Below are 16,612 nucleotides of genomic sequence, written 5' to 3' on the forward strand. Positions count from 1 at the left end.
AAGCATCCCCCTGGGTGCTGTCACTGGCCCCCCCAGCATCCGCTGAGCCTGGCCGAGGGTGCCAGACCCCACACTCGCTGGGTGGGGGTCCTCACCTTGGAGATGGGAGACGAGTGAGTAACCCACCCGTGCTGCGCTTCAAGTGTCCGGTTCTGGGCCTGGCTGGGGGGACCAAGGTGGCAGTGCCGGGGCCTGGATGCGGGTGCAGTGGTCTGGGGCGGAGGGGACCAGGCCTGGTGCTAGTGCTCACCGCGGGTCTGCCCCGGGGGGGACGGTGGCAGCGGGGGGCTTTGGAGTGTAAACCACAGCATAGCATCCCGTTAGAGAGGGTTGGGGCACTCGGTAACGTCACGGATACGAAATGGGTTCCTTAGCACTTAGAACATCAAGGACTTGCTAAATAAAGCGAGAATTTATTTTTAATACTTTGGCATCTCTTAACTTCAACGATTTTTTTCTTAAGTTCTGGCTACCTTTTCTGGCACAGGGTGCCTAGAAGTAGCGAAACGACGGGGAGCGTGGAGCGCCTTTGGGAGAAGATGCTGTTGGTGCCAATGAGTTTGGGGGCTGGGCTGGTCTTATCCCGGCTGATCATCCCGCGCGCTATCTTGTTTTTCTGCCTGGTTTAGGGAGGGTTTTGCATGGGGCAGGACAAAGGTGCCATCCTGCGCTGCCTGTGCGGGTTTTAAGCCCTGTCTGTTGCTTTCCCGTTCACTCAGATTTAGGAGGGGGGAAACCCCCTCTAAAGACCCCTGGCTTTCCCTACGCCGGCTGGGAGCCCAGACGTGCGGGGGTGCAGCCGGGGCTCAGAGCGGTGCATTCCTGCCCCCCCAAAAGCCATCTGACGGTGGAGCCGCCGAACAGCCCCCCTCTTCATGCCGATTATTTTAATCACAAGCGCGTCTTGTCTCCGCAGCCGAATGTCTTTCATAGACGGCGGAAAGTGAAATTTGTGCAATGTCTGTAGGAGGCTGAAGAAAGGCCCTTTGTGTGCCCCCCGCGCGGGCGCTGGGCAGCCTCCAGCAGCACCCTCTGCCGCTCCACGGCTCCCGGCCGGCCACCGGCGTGAATGCGCCGCTTGTCCGGAGACCAGGATCTGCTCTTAAAGCTGGAGCCCCTCTCCCCTGGTTAGTCCCAGCGGTGGCCCCAGCGGGGCGGGCACGGCTCCGGGGGGCCCCCCGGCCGTGACCCCAGGATGTTTCTGTACTGGAGGAAGCGGGGTGCCTATGAGCTGGAGGCTTTGCCTGCTGGGCTGGCGGGGCTGGAGTACGGGGCGGTGGAGCGCTTCTCCTGGAGCTCCAGCCTGGACATCAGCGAGGAGCTTGGGGGTAGGTGGCTGGGGGGCCGCGGGGGGCCAGCAGGCTGCGGGCAGCCACACTTGGCCAAAAACCTCCCGCCCTGGCAACGAGGGTGAGGGGCCAGGAGAAGCTCCATCGGGAGCAGGGATGCTGTGGGGATGCTGCAGGTGCAGATGGGGAGCGCTCAGCAAACCGACCTGTGGCGCCGGCCCCGCTCCCTCCCAGCTCAGACAGGCATCTGAAACGGCGAGCTGCCACGGTGCGCTCTGGTGCAAGGACGGTCCGGTTTCAAACTCGTTTGCTGTCACCGGGAGAGCCAGGCACGATAACACGGCCGGCAGCAGCGGGAGGAGGAGGAGGAGGAGGAGGAGGAGGTGTCTGGCTGGGGAGAGGAGCTGCTGGGGTCAGGATCCCTCCTTCAGCCCCTGAAGTGTCTGGTGGGGACCTGGGCACCCTCCTGCCTCTGCCAGAAACTGGGGGTCCCCTGGACGCTCCCTGCCGAGGAGCTCCTGCCTGGCACACCAAAGGCCTTAGTGTGCGTGTGACCCGCTGCCAGGGCCGGCGTTCAGGAAAACCCACGCGGCTCCGGCCATGCCGGTGGCTGCAGCGTGGGGCTGGTCCCTGGCACCACCGGCTGCTCTGGCCGGCCTCGGGTTTTCGGTGAGTTTGGAAAACTTTCCCTTGGGTGCGTGAAAGAATTTCTTATTTGTTTCCGTTATTATTCCCGATAGGTCAAGTGAAACGGTGGTGGCGGGGGGCGGGGGCCTGGCCCAGCCTGGCGGGCGCTGCGGGGCGGCCGCGGGGACAGAGCCCTCATTGTGCTCCCGCCGCAGGGGCAGCGGGTACCCCAGCTCCCAGCCCTCTCCCGGGGGGTGGCAAGCCGAGCCCTGCCTGGCTGCTCCCGCACCATCGCCCAGCAGCGCCTGCCATGCTGCCGCAGCCCCTGCCGGCGTGGGCACCCTGCCTGCGCCCGGCGCTGCCTGCGGGCTGGGAGCTGGGGCAGCGGGCACCCATCCGGATCGCCTCCCTCTCCCCCAGCAGAAGCAGCAGCTTTTTCAGCGCTGCCCCAAAAGACGTTTTTTTTCCCCGCAGACTGAGTCTAACCCCGGCCTTGGCCGCGGTCCCGCTCGGGCCGGCGCGGATGCTGTTTTTGTTGGCAGGAGGGATGTGGGAGAGGGGAGCGGTGCAGCGGGGGAAGCCCCTGTGCCGGCTGCCCTGCTGCTGGAGCTGGTGTGGCCGCGCTGGCCGGTGCCGCCTGGTGCAGCGGTGCTGCCGGGCCTCTCTGCATCACCTCCGGGTCTGGCAGCGCAGCTTCCCATGGGAGCATCCCTGCCCCGCAGTGGGGCTACCCTGCAGGAGGCTTCCTGCTGCTCGTTTGCTAGTGTCTGTTATTTTTAAATGATTAGATGCGACGCGTAACAAAAGCCTTCAAAATAGGATTTGTCCCTAAGGCCGATTTAACTGTCAAAGCTTAAAGTGGCTCCTAAGCCCGGCTGGGCGCTGGCAAGTGGCACATTTAGCGTTCCTGCTGCAGCCCCGGGGGAGCTGGGGCAGGTCCGCATCCTGATCTTACAACTTGGGGTGCTAGGAAGGAGGTGCCGGAGCCTGATGCTGCGGAATGCACGGTGCCTTCCCCCAGCGGGGATGTAGCCCTGGCTCTTGGGCACGGGGTTGCAGCCCCCTGGACAGGCGGCGGGGCAGGCGGGGGCAGGCGGGCCCAGCCTTGGCATTGCCAAGCTCTGAAGCCCAGGGACTGCGGTGTGGGAGCCCCCTGTGCGGGCAGGGCTGGGAGCGGGGCTGGGGGCGGGGGGCTCACCGCGGCACCCTGGCACTGATCCCTGCTCTCTCCTGCAGCCGAGCCGTGCCCACCAGAGGAGACAGTGCTGCGCTGCCAGAACCCTGACTGCACCGGCGAGAGGAGAGCGGTGAAGGTGGGTCCGGTGGGGTGGTGGGCAGCACCGGGCAGCTGCCGCCCGGCATCGGTCCCACGGGTGAGAAGGGGCAGCGTGCGGCTCTGCCTGACCCGCCGCTCTCCAGAGCCCTCCTAGCATGGCTGGCAGCCCCCTACCAGCCACGTCCCCCTGGCCCATGCCGGCGTGCATTCCCTGGTGGGTTGCGGTCCTGCCGGCATTTAACAGCACGGTGGCATCTACCTGTTTCCCCTAGCTGGTGTGATTCAGGCTAATCCGCTCCAGCCTGTCCCCGCTGCCACTCACTACCATGGCACCGGAGTGGATTTAGGGTCCCTCCTCTCCCACCAGCTGGCCGGGTGTGGGGCCAGGCTGGACCGGCACCGGCTCCCAGTGAGCCCCTGGGGTTCCCGTGCCGGACCGCGGGCAGTGTCTTTGGCGCAGCAGGCAGGACGGGCGCCCGGCCACGCTGGGAGGTGTGCCGCTGCACTGCCTTGGCATGGCTGGGGTGGCAGAGCCGGTGCCGGCGAGGGCAGGTGTGGTGCAGGGCTGCAGCTGCCTCGGGGTGCGGCTGGGACCACCAGGAGGGACCCTCTGGGGCCACCCTGCTGCTGTTGCCAGAGACCCCCAAGGGCACCTGGCAGGTAGCGTGGGACTCGGGGCCCTGGCTGGGCTGGGGGCTCATCCTGCACCACGTCCCCCTCGCTTCGTGGGGCAGCTGCCGAGGGTAAAGCTGCCACGTGCTGGGAGCGAGGTGGGGCTGGGGGCCGATCCCTGGGGTGGGCAGAGGGGTTTGGGCATCCTGCCTGGCTCCTCCTGCGGGGCGAGCCCAGGGCTGAGCTGCCAGCATGGGGTGGATGGGAGCCCCACATCCTGGTGGGGCGGCTGCTGAGGGTCCCAGGGGGTGCCCACCGAGCACGTGCCAGCTGCAGCCACCGCCTGCAGCCTGCGGCTGTGCTCCTTGTCTCGCAGGTGCCGCAACGGCCGCGACGCTGGCAGGCTGGGACATGTGGTGGGACGGGAGGAGGGGGACACGGGCCATCCTGGGGCTGGGGCTGCCCCATGGCCCAGGGTAGGACACTGGTGGGTGCTGCGGAGGGACTGGCGGCCTCTCGGGGAGTGCGAGGGTGGTGGGAGCGCGTCAGCTCTGACCTCAGCAGCGCCGGGAGGAAGGAGGGCAGGAAGCGGGGGCGGCTGGAGCTGCACGGGCGCTTCCTCCCCGCAGCGCACGGTGTGCTGCAGGCAAGCCTGGACAGGGCTCGCTCCTCCCCGCAACCCCTCGCACCCCTCCACGTGCAGGGTGGCGATGGGGGTCCCGCGTGGAGACAGGGCCGGGCCGGAGGTGCAGGGGGGGTCGCTGGCAGTGGCCGGCAGCGCCGTGGCCCCTAGGAGCAGGGCCAGCTGGAGGTCCCAGTGAGGCGGGCGCTGGCTGAGGGTCACAGGCCGTGCACCGTGCTGGGGGCCCGGCCAGGGGTTTAAAAATAACCTGCTGTGAATGCCCGGCGGGGCTGGGGCCGCGGCCATGGCCAGCACACAATCGGAGGAAATGCGCCGGCTTCAAGCATTGTTTCAGTGCAGACGCTCGCTTCCTCCGTCCTGCTGCAGGGACACCGCTCCCGCCAGCACAAAGGGGCTGCGGCGTGGGAGGGTGGCCTCCTGGGCACCCAGCAAGGTGTGGGTGGCACGGGTGCAGGTGGCCATCCCCCGGCTCCCCTTCCATGCTTAGGCCTATGCAGCCTTCCCGGAGTCCTTGCTCAGTGCGGCAGAGCGGGGAGGGGGCTCTGCGGTGCAGAACCCCCAGCCTTATGGCTGTATCCTGCTCACGGTACTCTCCCTACACCTGCTCTGGCCTCAACGTTGCCTCTGAGCGTTGTGCCAGCAGCGGCTGGGGATGGGAAGGGGGGTCCCCGCTGCTCATGGTGCCATAGCTGGTAGCCCTCGAGCAGCCCGTGCCTGACGGCCACGTGCACCCGCAGGTATGCCACCACGTGGAATGCCGGCAGCTGAACCGCAGCGGCCCCCTCAGCCTGTGTGAGCTCTGCGACGGCCGCCTCCATGGCGCCATGCACTTCGATGGCCACATCCGCTTCAACCTGCCCCCGCAAGGTGAGCCAGGCTGGATGTGGCTGGCACCGCTGCTCCCAGCAGCTCTGTGGCACCAGGATGCGCTCGGGGGGGCGGCGTGATGCAGGGATGGGAACGGGATGCACGTGGGGCTGGTGCAGCGCAGGGGTGGGAGAGGGATGCAGCCGGTGCTGGCACAGCCTGGCTTGACGCCCATTTGCAGGCTCCATCCTGGCCCGCAACATGTCGACGCGCTCGTGCCCCCCACGCACCAGTCCTGCCTCCGATGTGGAGGAGGAAGAGGAGGGACCGGCAGAGAGCAGAGGGTGAGCCCCTGGCCCTGCACGTCCCCTCCATGTCCCCAGCACATGGCATCCCCGTCAATCTGCCCACCCTGTGCCCCCAGGGAGTGGAGGAGCTCGGCGCTGAAGCTGCCCAAGAAGAAGGCTCGGCGCAGGCACACGGACGTAAGGCACCGGCCCCGCTCCCCAGGGTGCTCGGTGGGGCAGCAGCAGCATGGCCCCAGTGGGTGGGAGGGACCCCTGGGTGAACGGCTGCCGTTCTCCCCCAGGACCCCAGCAAGGAATGCTTCACCCTGAAGTTCGACCTCGGCATCAATGTGGAGGCGGAGATCGTGCCAGCCACGAAGAAGAAGTCCCTGGGGTGAGTCTGCCGGGGATGGATGCAGGGACCGATATGGGGACAAATGCGGAGATGGACGTGGGGCTCGTGTCCCCACAGGGAGGTGCTGCTGCCAGTCTTCGAGAGGAAGGCGATCGAGCTGGGCAAGGTGGACATCTACCTGGACCAGTCCCACACGCCACTCTCCCTCCAGTTCGAGGCATACCGCTTTGGGGGGCACTACCTGCGGGTGAAAGGTGCGGCGGGGGCCTGGTGGGAGGCTTGGCCGCCCCAGGGCTCCTGGGGGACTCTGACCACCCAATGCTTCTGCAGCCAAGCCCGGGGATGAGCTGAAGGTGGAGCAGGCGGTGCGGGATGCCAGGTCAGCCAGCTTGCCCATCTTGCACCCTGCTGGCACCGCTGCGCTCCTCAGGCCAGCACTGGAACTAGTGCCAGGACACTGGGAGGGCACCGACAGCCTGGTGAGTGCTGGTGCCAGCCCTTGGTGGGGTGAATTGGGGAAGGGTGGTGGGGCGCAGGGTTCCTCTGTAGCTCTCCTTGCTGAGAGGATGGGGACATGGGGCAGCAGCACGGTGTCTCCCAGATGGTTTTGCACGGTGTGGGCTGAGGACCCCCCCAAGCTCTCTGGTGGCAATGCATGGGCAGTGCCCTGTGCCAGACATAGCAGCTCCACTGGTGGCACCAGCCCCACAGCTGTGCCACGTACAGGCTGGCACCAGAGCAAAGGCAAACAGGAGCTGCAGGGCCCCCAGCAGTGGTAGCCACTCAGTGCCACCGTGGCTCCGGGGCTCGCGCGGCTCTGCGGCTCGCCCTGGCCACCAGCCCTCCTCTCACCACCACGCCTGGCAGCTGCTGAGCACAGCTGGGTCCTGCCCCATGGACCCTGGCCCCAGATAAGGTGTGGGGCTGGGCTGGTTGCCACTCCCCATGGGAGCAGGCTGCCAGGCTCACGGGGAGCAGCTCAGTGGGGCCAGCAGGGAGGACCTGGCGCTTGGCCCCACACTGGCAGCCTGTGAGGGTAGCAAGCTGGCTGTGTGGCCAGGGCTGGTGGCTGCCCGCGTCCGGCACTACGACTCCTGGCTGCAGGACCGGCACGGCCCCAGCAAGGCAGCGGGGCCAGCAGGCAACCGGCCACCCTTGCGTGGGTCTCAGCCCCGACCGCCTCCCTGGGGGCAGGTGGGAGCTGGGCCGCGCCGGGGCGATGGGGCTGGCAGCGTCCGGGGCACCCGGGGACACGGCGGTGCGGTGAGTGGCGAGGATGGTGCCGCGGTGGCTCTCCTGTGGCGGGGATGGTGCCGCGGTGGCTCTCCCGTGGCGGGGATGGTGCCGCGGTGGCTCTCCTGCCGCGGCCTGGGGATGTGGCACGGCGCGGGGCTGTGCTGGGCAACGGCAGCGGCAGCGGTGTGCTGTGCCCTGTGACAGGCAGGCAGCCCCGGCCCTGCTGCCCTTTGAGTTGGGGCAAGGAGACGGCAGCGGGCACATCCCGGCACAGCGCAGGGGGCTGCGGGGCGGCCGCCGCTGCGGTGGTGCCTGGGACGGCAGGAGCCGCTTGGCCGTGGCCCAGCTCTCACGGCCGGCTGGGGGGCTTTGATCTCTGCCGGTGAATTGTTTGGTTCTGGTTAGCTTATCTGGCGAGGAGGGAAATTAGGTTTTCTGCGCTGGCCCCACCTCCTTTTGTTTCGGAGGAGCCCGGCCGCAGCCTGCCCGGCTCGGGCCCCGCTGTCCGAGCTGGGTGCGCGGCTGGGTGGGCGGCTCGGCCGGGCGCTGCTCCCCGCGGGATGCCCTGAGCCCCCCAGCTCCCGCGGCCGCTTGCCCACACCTGGCCTGGCTGGGCCAGGCGGCACCCGGGGCCCTGCGCCCCCAGGATGCAGGTAGGCAGGTCAGTGCGGGCCGGGGAGCGTGGCCGGGGGGGTACCCTGCTGCCCGGGGGTGCCGTCCGGGTGGGTGTCTGTCTGTCCCGTGGGTGCTCCAGGTCAGCCCTGCTGTGCTGTGCCGTGCCACTGTCCCCATCCCGGTGAACGCCTGTGCTGGGCGCTGACCCCGGGGGCACCTGCTGTCCCCGCTGCAGGCACCGGGCCGCCGGAGGAAGAACATGACAGAGTTTCTGGGGGACGCCAGCATCCCCAGCCCCGAGCCAGCCCCGCACAGCGGCAGCCCCCTGCCCGCCAATGGCACTGACACCTGGAAGAACCGCGCTGCCAGCCGCTTCAGCGGCCTCTTTGGCTCCAGCACCAGTGCCGGCTCCTTTGGGCGGGTAGGTGGGAGTGTGGGTGCCAGGAGCGGACATGGGAGCTGCTGGCAGCTGCGCTGGGGAGCTGGGATGGGTCACCCCGGGACTCAAGCCCCCCAGCTCTGCGGGCAGGGTGAGGGGGGGGTCCACGGCATGTCCCTGCCGGTCCCTTAGCCAGCCCCTCGCTTTCGGCCAGGAGACTGAGAAGCTGGAGCAGCTGGCGAGCCGGCTGCATGCCTACAGCGCCTTCGGGCTGCCCAAGCTGCCGCCCCAGCTCCGCTTCGACCGCGACTCCTGGGAGGAGGATGGGGATGAGGCCGGGCTGGCGCTGGAGGAGAGCTGGCAGCAGATCATCCATGGCACGGAGGTAGGGCTGGGAGGCTGGGGGACCGTGGTGGCTCTGCCCAGCCACCGGCACGGTGCTGACGCTCAGCCCGGCAGGCCCTGTCACGCCGGCAGTGCCACCAGCAGGAAGCCATCTGGGAGCTGCTGCACACCGAGGCCACCTACATCCGCAAGCTCAAAGTCATCACTGATGTGAGTGCCAGCGGCAGCCACGCCGCACTGCAACAGGGGGCCGGGGGGCGCGGCTGCACCCCCACCGGCTCCCCCCTCTGTCCCTGCAGCTCTTCCTCTGCTGCCTGCTGAACCTGCAGGAGTCGGGGCTGCTCTGCGAGGTGAGCGGTGGAGGGCGGCGGGGACTGGGGTCCCCCTGGGTCAGAGTACGGACCTCGGTCTGGGCGCGCTGGCAGGGGGAGGGTGGCGTCCCCGTGCAGCGACCTGCCTCACCCCTGCAGGTGGATGCTGAGCGGCTCTTCAGCAACATCGGGGATATTATCCGGCTGCACCGTGAGCTGTGGCGCGGCGTCATGGCCCCAGTGCTGGCCAAGGCACGCCGGACTGGGGCACTGCTTGACCCCATTGACTTCCTCGATGGCTTCAAGATGGTAAGTGGAGACTCCGTGCCGTGGCAGGGGGTTGTGCCGTGCTGCACCCCTCAGTGACCCCCCTGCACCCCCCAGTTTGGCTCCCTCTTCAAGCCCTATGTGCGGTACTGCATGGAGGAGGAGGGCTGCATGGAGTACATGCGGGCACTGCTGCGGGACAGTGAGCTTTTCCGCGCCTACGTGACGGTAAGGGGAGCGGGTGGGGGCCGGGGGGCTGGTGCTGGGGCCAGTGCCAGGGCTGACACCTGTGTGCCACAGTGGGCTGAGAAGCACGAGCAGTGCAGCCGCTTGAAGCTAAGTGACATGCTGGTGAAGCCCCACCAGCGCCTCACCAAGTACCCGCTGCTCCTCAAATCCGTGCTGAAGAAGACAGACGACCCACGTGCCCGCGATGCCATCACTGCCATGGTAAGGGGCTGGGGGCACAGGGCAGTGGGGTGCAGCATGGGGTCGTGCTCCCTGGCCCCTCAAACCCACCACCCAACCTGGCTGCAGATTGGCTCTGTGGAGCGCTTCATAAACGACGTCAACTCGCGGATGCGCCAGCGGCAGGAGCGGCAGCGCCTGGCCGCCATCCTCAGCCGCATCGATGCCTACGAGGTAGTGGAGGGCAGCACGGACGAGGTGGACAAGGTGGGCTGGGCGCGGTGGAGCTGCCGTGCCATGCTCTGCCACCCTGTGTCTTGCCATCCTATGCCATCCCATGCCATGCTACCCCATGCTACCCATGCCACCTCATGCCATGTCATGCCACCCTATACCATACCACGCTATGCCACCCTATGATGTCATTTCATGCCAAGCTAATCCAACCCATGCCATGTCATGCCAAGCCACCCCATGCCATGCTATGCTACCCCGTGCCACCCCATGCCGTGCCTGGCGCTGACACTGGGGGCTCCTGGCAGCTGCTGAAGGAGTTCCTGCGGCTGGACCTGACGGCCCCCATCCCTGGCACCTCCCCGGAGGACACCCGGCAGCTCCTTCTCGAGGGCAGCCTGCGGATGCGGGAAGGTAAAGACAGCAAGGTGAGGACTGCGGGGGACGGGGAGCCCCGGCCCCTGCCCGCCCCCGCCTGCCACGCTGGCCGGCACCCACCGCCCTGTTCTCACCCCCAGATGGACGTCTACTGCTTCCTCTTCACCGATCTCTTCCTCATCACCAAGCCCCTCAAGAAGGCTGAGCGTACCAAGGTGGTCCGGCAACCCTTGCTGGTGGACAAGGTCATCTGCCGGGAGCTCAGGGACCCGGGTGAGTGGTGCTGGGGGTGCTGGGGACCGCGGGGGCAGTCCCTGGACACTGCTGATGGCCCCTGCCCACAGGCTCCTTCCTCCTCATCTACCTGAATGAGCTGGGGAGCGCTGTGGCCGCCTACACCTTCCAGGCCAGTGGGCAGTCGCTGTGCCGCAGCTGGGTTGAGGCAGTGCGCAACGCCCAGGTGAGGGGCGCGGGGGGCAGGCGGGGGGCCTGCGGGTGCCCCGTGCCTCTCTGATACCTTCCCCTCCCCAGAACCTGCTGCAGCGGCTGAGGCAGCGCCGGCGCATGGAGGAGGAGGAGGAGGAGGAAGAGGAGGATGGCGAGAGTGGTGCCTCGGCTGCCAGTTCACCTACCATCCTGCATCGCGGCAGCACCAGCCCAGACTCTCAGCAGTGGTAGGGAGCGGGAGGGGGGCACCACGCACCCCCGGCCTGCTGCAGCCACCTCCTGACTCTGTTGCCCCCACAGCCCCTCTGATGGCTCCACCGAGACCCTCGCCATGGTGGCGGCAGATGGTAGTGATGAGCTCTCCTCCCCGGACTGGGATGCAGGACCCTTCAGCTCAACCTCAGATGGTTCCTCCATTGGCACCAGCACCTCCATCGGCACCGGCACCTCTGCCGACACCCCCACCTCCACTGAGACCCCCACCCGGCAGCTGCCAGCAGGCGCCCTGCCTGTACCCCTGCCCCATGGTATGGCCTCCTCGGCCGGCGGCTGCCGCTCGTCCTCCATCGACAGCGCCTATGGCACGCTCTCACCCGCCTCCCTGCGGGACTTCGGCCGGCAGCCAGAAGGGGCAGCTGAGGAGGGGCGGGAGCCCCCCATGGCCCCCCCAGCCCCCCAGCCCCCCTCACCCCGGCTGCGCCGCCGGATGCCTGTGCAGCTCCTGCCCTGCCCAGCCAGGGTGCTCAAGTCCAAGTCAGAAGCCAGCCTGCCCCTACTTTTGCCCCCCGGCCCCCCAGCCCCCCTCAGCCAGAGCCGCAGCCTCTCTGACCTCTGTGCCAGCTCCCCCCGGACTAGCCAAGCCCCTGGTCCCCTGGCTGCCCCTGGCAGCTGTGGCAGCTCCACCTCCGAGCTCTCGGAGCCAGAGGAGCCAGTGGAGAGCCCAGCGTCCCTCCCAGGGGATCTTGGTCACAACCCTCTGCCCGCTGCCCGCCGGACCCTCTCAGACCCGCAGTCGGCACAGCACCGCAAGCTGACGCTGACACAGCTTTACCGGATCCGGACCACGCTGCTGCTCAACTCCACGCTGACTGCCTCGTAAGCGCACTCCTGCCTGTGTGCTCTCAGAGGAGGCCTTGGCCTCCCAGAGGCTCGCCAGGGCCCCCAGGTCCCAGCTCTGAGGGTCTCTCTCCCTGCTTTGTGCCTTGCAGGGAGGTCTGAGAGCCACCGGGGCGGTAAGGATGGACGTGCGGATGCACCAAGGAGCTGCTCCCACTTCTAACCGTAGCGTAATGCTGGGGCTGGGCAGAGTGGGCACTGGGATGCCACACCCGTGGGGACACGAATGGGGATGCAGACTGGTCCCCTCGGCAAGGACGTGCCCTGGGCAGAGAGGCGTGGGGCTGCCCGCTTCTCCCTGGAGCGGGGACAGATGTGGCACATGGCTTAAGCTGAACCCTTGTCTGCAGAGATAAGGGTTATCGATTGGGGTCCAGCCACGCCATGGTGCATCGGGCAGGGGGCTGTGGGGGACCGGGGGGCGGCTCCCATGGGTGAGGAAGGGATGACGATGTTGGTGGTGGTGAGTGGGGAAGGTGCTGAGAGGGACGCAGCGCTGGTGGCACGGTGCTGTGGGCAGCATGGGGAGGAGGCTGGGGCTTGTGGCAGGAGGGGATGGTGCTGGGCTGGAACAGGGTTTACCCTGTGGGGTGGGATGGACGGCAGAGCCTGGGGCTGGAGCGTGGGAGCCACGGGGGGACGTGGCGGCGGCCGGAGCCCCAGCTGCAGTCCTGTGCCGGGCTGTGCTCCGTGTCCTGGCCGAGCAATAAACCCAGCTGGTGCACGCTCACAACCGTCTCGCCTCTCCCTGGGCCACGGCAGCACCGTACGGCTGGGCAGCACCGGGGCGGGCATGTGGCACAACTGGGGGAGCCCCACCAGGGCAGACACGGTGAGAAGGCTGGGGACAAGCTCCAGCCTCATGCCCCAGGGCTCCCTGTGCTCCCCACATCACCCGGCCACAGCGTGTCTGTGCCAGCAGGAAAGGGAGGGCGGTGGCCGGGCGGCCCATGGCGAGGCAGCACAGGTCCCTCCCGCGCCTGCTGCTCCCGTCATGTGGTTTCACACCCCCTGGACTCATTTCCAAAAAAGCATTTCCTCCTGCTGCGGCTGGGTGTAAAAGCCTGTGTGGGGAGGGCTGGCGCTCACTCGCCACGCGTCACACACTGCCGGCAGCGATGGGGTGCCAGGGCACCCTGCCCAGGTGCTGAACTGCCCTGACACCCCACTGCGTCCACTGCCCTGGTCCACTCGCCACCCCGGCATGACCCAGCCGCATCGGCCACAAGGATGAAGCTCTGCTGCCCAGGGGTGTCTTGGGTGAGTGTGGCAGTGCCGGGGTCCCGCGGACCCCTGGCACCGATTGCAGGGTGCCCTGGGGCTGTGGCTACAGCGGGTCTGGGGGGTGGGGGTCTGGGGGCAAGCCCAGTACAAGCATGCCTAAAAAGCTTGCTCCCCCCTCAGCCGAACACCTGGGAATGGGGTCTGCCTCGCTGAAGCACCTGCAGCATGGCACAGCCGCGGGGAGCACGGGCATGGCACAGCCATGAAGGACTGCCGGCATGGCCGCGATGCAGCCGAGGGAGTGTGGGCTCAGCCACGGGGCTGCAGGCAGGGCACCGCCACGGGGACTGGCCGTGCTGGTGGGCTGTGGGAGCGGGTCAGGGCTGCCAGTGGTGGCAGGTGCCAGGGCCACCCTGGGGCTGGCTGGGTGATTGCCCCAGCACATGGGCAACAGGAGCAGAGACGGCACGGGGGCTGCGTTACAGGCCAGGGCAGCGGCTGCATGGCAAAGGAGCCGGTGTCTCCCCACGGTGCAGCCAGCAGTGGGGCTGCACCTGTGCCGGCGGCTCCCGCGCCCGTGGGGCACCTGCTCCGGGTGCTGGGGAAGGGGCAGCTGCCCGCTGGCAGGCAGGGTGTGCAGGCAGGACCCCACCATGGGAAGGTCGTGCTTCAGCGGTGACTCAGATGTGCTGCTGGCAGCTGGGGCTGAGGCGGCTGCCCCGATCTCCCAGCAGCGCCCTGCAAGCGGGGCGGCCTGCGCGTGGTTTCCAGTCTGCTGCTGGTGGCGGCTTTAATAGAAAATGATTCAGCTGCCGTAATCAGGGCTATTGCGGCTGGGAAATCCAGCCCCCAGCGAGGAATCCCCTGGCTCCCTGCCCGCGCTGCCAGTGCCGTGGCCCTCCCCGGCCCCCTGCCTTCCCCGGGATGGGGGTGCCGGTGTGGGCACCCTGTCGCCACCGCAGCCGTGGGGGGAGCGGGGCTCCCCTGGGTGCAGCAGCCGGTGCCCCAGGGTGGGGGAGTGGTGACCTAGTTTGGGACTCACGTACGAGGTGCGATAGCATCGGGGAGAGCGTGAGCCGGGCACGGCTTCCTCTTGGGGAGGAAATCGCCTCCTCTGCAAGGAAGAAAAACCCCAGGAAAGAGAAGCCAGCAGCATTAACCCTCCCGCGCTCAGCTGCTGACACCTCCCCAGGCTGGTGAGCCCCAGCACCGCCATCAGCCCGTGCACCCCCTCCCTTGTCCCTGTCCCCAGTGGAGCAGGCAGCCGAGCACCCTGGGCCCGCTCCCAGCCGGCCTGGCGGCACTGTTTGCAGAGCGTGCGAGGATTACCAGGGGAGGCACAGCAGCCCCCATGGCATACGTGTCTTGCAGCACCAGCAGGAAGCCAGTTGCCTGCGTAGGGCAAGGCAAGCACGGCACAGGGGCTGCTGCGGCGCATTCCCAGCCCTGGGGCACCACACCTGTGCAGCTCTGGGGCACGGAGCTGTGGCTCCAGCCGTCCTGCCCGACACAGGCACTGGTGTCCACATGGCACCGGTAGCCCAGCATGTGCAGCCGGAAGGGTGGAGGGCACGGTGCGAGGGCTGCCCCCGCAGGTGCATGGCTCCTGGGGTGCCCCAGCTGCCGGCATCCCTGCCCTCTCCCTGCCCACAGGTGATCCTGGCAGCGCTGTGGCTGGCAGGCAGTGAATCACAGCCCCCAGGGTGCCAGGACCGCCCTGTGCCACAGGGGCAGCAGGTCCTGGTACGGCCACCCACCCGCCTGCAGAGGCATGTCACCAGACCCCCCTGCCCCGCTGGCATGAACTGGATCAAGGAGGCTCACCGGTGCTGCACCCAGTGTCCTGCAGGTGAGACCTGCCTGGCCAGCACAGCCTGGCATGGCATGCTGTGGCACACCGGGTGCTTCACCCCAGGTGGCCATGCTCCCTGTCACCCCACTGTCCCCGCAGGGACGTTCCTGTTTGCCCCATGTTCGAGCCACAGCAACAACAGCGTCTGCACCGCCTGTCCTGCCGGCACTTTCCGCGCCCAGCCAAACACCCTCCCCAAATGCCAGGCTTGCTACGAGTGTGACCGGCAAGGTGAGCTGGCAGTGTGCTGCGCCATGCCACACCGTGCTGTGCCACGCTGCATGGCGCTGCGCTGTGCCCTGCAGCACCACTCACCGCCTGCCTCCTGCAGCTTTCCAGAGCGTGCTGAGCAACTGCTCGGCCACCAGCAATGTTGCCTGTGGCTGCGAGCATGGCCGTTTCCGTGACTGCCTTGATGAGCACTGCAACGACTTCTTCTGCCGGCAGTGCCAGCCCTGTGTTGGGCGACTGATCCAGCGGCCATGTGAGTGCTGCTGGCCAGCCCGTGATGCGCCCTCACCGGCTGTGCCACCTCTGGCTGTGCCGCCCTGCCTGATCCTACCCTCTCCCCAGGCTCAGAGGTGCAGGACACGCTCTGCGGTAGCTGCAAGCCTGACTTCTACGCCGAGGGCAGCGAGTGCCGGCCGTGCCACACGTAAGCATTGACCCTCCCTGTGCCCCAGCCAAGGACATGTGCAGGGCCCATGGCACAGCGCAGCACGGCACCCACGGCTCCCCTCTCCTTGCAGGAGCACCCAGGAGACATGCGGCACAGAGTGCCAGCGCGTGTGCAGCGGCAGCAGCAGGCAAGGTGTGGGGGCTGCAGGGCTGGGGGCAGTAGTGCGGGGGCCGCTGCGCTGGCTGGCTGATGAGGACGCTCCTGCTTCTCCTTGCAGGCACGGGTCTGGAGTACCTTCTGCTGGCGTTCACCGGGCCCTTCTTCCTGGGTGCCCTTGCCATCTACCGCAAAAGGAAGCGGCTCCGGCACAGCACCCTGGCAGGCAGCCCCCTCCCCATGGCACAGGTGGCCACCCCCACAGCCGGGCCCGTGGCCATGCCGTGGTACCAGGCCAGCGCCCAGGTGTGGGACAGCTCATGCTGCACCCAGCTGTACTCCCCTAAGGTGACGGAGCATGCTGCCAGCACGGTGAGGCAGAGCCCCAAGCACCAGCCTTTATTGCGGGAGCAGCCCAGTGGTGCGGCACAGCCGGGTGGTCAGGTGGAGCCCTCTGCTCCCCTGGAGCCCCGCGGTGCCCTGCTGCATGGCAGCCAGCTCTACACCATCATCGACGCGGTGCCAGTGCGGCGCTGGAAGGAGTTCATGCGGGTGCTGGAGCTGCGGGAGGCAGAGATTGAGCTGGTGGAGCTGGAGGTGGCCCACATCCGTGACCAGCAGTACGAAATGCTGAAGCGCTGGTGCCAGCAGACCAGCGCCACGCTTGACCGTGTCTATGCTGCCCTGGAGCGCATGGAGCTGGCTGGTTGTGCTGAGGCGCTGCGCCGGAGCCTGCTGGCGGGCCCCTGACCCCCACCGACGACACCACGCCAGCAGAGTGAGGTCCCGGCACCTCCCTGGCTTACCAGGTGCCTTGGCTGAGCCGTACCCCTAAGTATTGTTACTTAAACCGTGTAGACATTTTATGTCAGTTTTACGTCCCCTCCCTGCCCACCCCCCCTATTTATGTCCCCCTGCTCCCAGGGCCAGGGGGGGACCCTGCACCCCAGCATGCCGGCTGCCCGGCCGCTCGCGGGATGAGCGGGCGCCGAGCCCGCCGTTAACCCATGGGATAGTTCTCGAGGCCGCCCGCTGACGGGCGCGCCTGCCCCTGCCCCAATAAAGTGGCATGTTCTCCATCTTCTGGCCCCCGGCCCTTCTTCCCAGGGCTGCGCCAGCCCGGCTGAGC

The 16,612-nt window shown here is 67.8% G+C and overlaps 2 protein-coding genes across 3 annotated transcripts; both read left to right on the top strand.

Moving 5' to 3' along the window:
- On the top strand, window positions 1–12,362 carry PLEKHG5 (pleckstrin homology and RhoGEF domain containing G5). The gene is made up of 22 exons (XM_080380190.1): window positions 1–1,328; window positions 3,153–3,229; window positions 5,185–5,314; window positions 5,496–5,598; window positions 5,679–5,739; window positions 5,844–5,935; window positions 6,014–6,150; window positions 6,227–6,375; window positions 7,983–8,168; window positions 8,341–8,511; window positions 8,586–8,681; window positions 8,771–8,821; window positions 8,942–9,091; window positions 9,167–9,277; window positions 9,350–9,499; window positions 9,587–9,724; window positions 10,000–10,119; window positions 10,210–10,342; window positions 10,414–10,529; window positions 10,601–10,743; window positions 10,817–11,611; window positions 11,725–12,362. The coding sequence occupies exons 1-22, from the start codon at window positions 1,196–1,198 to the stop codon at window positions 11,732–11,734; spliced, it is 3,252 nt and encodes a 1,083-aa protein (XP_080236316.1). The 5' UTR covers window positions 1–1,195; the 3' UTR covers window positions 11,735–12,362.
- Window positions 12,363–12,459: 97 nt separating this feature from the next.
- Window positions 12,460–16,562, top strand: TNFRSF25 (TNF receptor superfamily member 25). Of its 2 annotated transcripts, XM_080380203.1 has the most exons (7): window positions 12,460–12,892; window positions 14,510–14,705; window positions 14,808–14,939; window positions 15,040–15,192; window positions 15,282–15,363; window positions 15,458–15,519; window positions 15,605–16,562. In XM_080380203.1, the coding sequence occupies exons 1-7, from the start codon at window positions 12,863–12,865 to the stop codon at window positions 16,231–16,233; spliced, it is 1,284 nt and encodes a 427-aa protein (XP_080236329.1). In that variant the 5' UTR covers window positions 12,460–12,862; the 3' UTR covers window positions 16,234–16,562. The 2 variants fall into 2 exon arrangements, with proteins under 2 accessions (XP_080236329.1, XP_080236328.1); XM_080380202.1 differs by having other exon boundaries at window positions 12,460–14,705.
- Window positions 16,563–16,612: the final 50 nt, after the last annotated feature.

This window comes from Falco punctatus, assembly GCF_963210335.1.
Source record: "Falco punctatus genome assembly, chromosome: 3".
NCBI lineage: Eukaryota > Metazoa > Chordata > Aves > Falconiformes > Falconidae > Falco > Falco punctatus.

Bases quoted from the DNA above. Each gene is read 5' to 3' on its own strand.
- PLEKHG5 (XM_080380190.1), top strand. From the start codon at position 1,196: ATGTTTCTGTACTGGAGGAAGCGGGGTGCCTATGAGCTGGAGGCTTTG. The intron at 3,230-5,184 runs GTGGGTCCGGTG...GTGCACCCGCAG, and splicing joins GCGAGAGGAGAGCGGTGAAG to GTATGCCACCACGTGGAATG. The intron at 6,151-6,226 runs GTGCGGCGGGGG...ATGCTTCTGCAG, and splicing joins GCACTACCTGCGGGTGAAAG to CCAAGCCCGGGGATGAGCTG.
- TNFRSF25 (XM_080380202.1), top strand. From the start codon at position 14,384: ATGGCACCGGTAGCCCAGCATGTGCAGCCGGAAGGGTGGAGGGCACGG. The intron at 14,940-15,039 runs GTGAGCTGGCAG...TGCCTCCTGCAG, and splicing joins CTACGAGTGTGACCGGCAAG to CTTTCCAGAGCGTGCTGAGC. The intron at 15,193-15,281 runs GTGAGTGCTGCT...CCCTCTCCCCAG, and splicing joins GCGACTGATCCAGCGGCCAT to GCTCAGAGGTGCAGGACACG.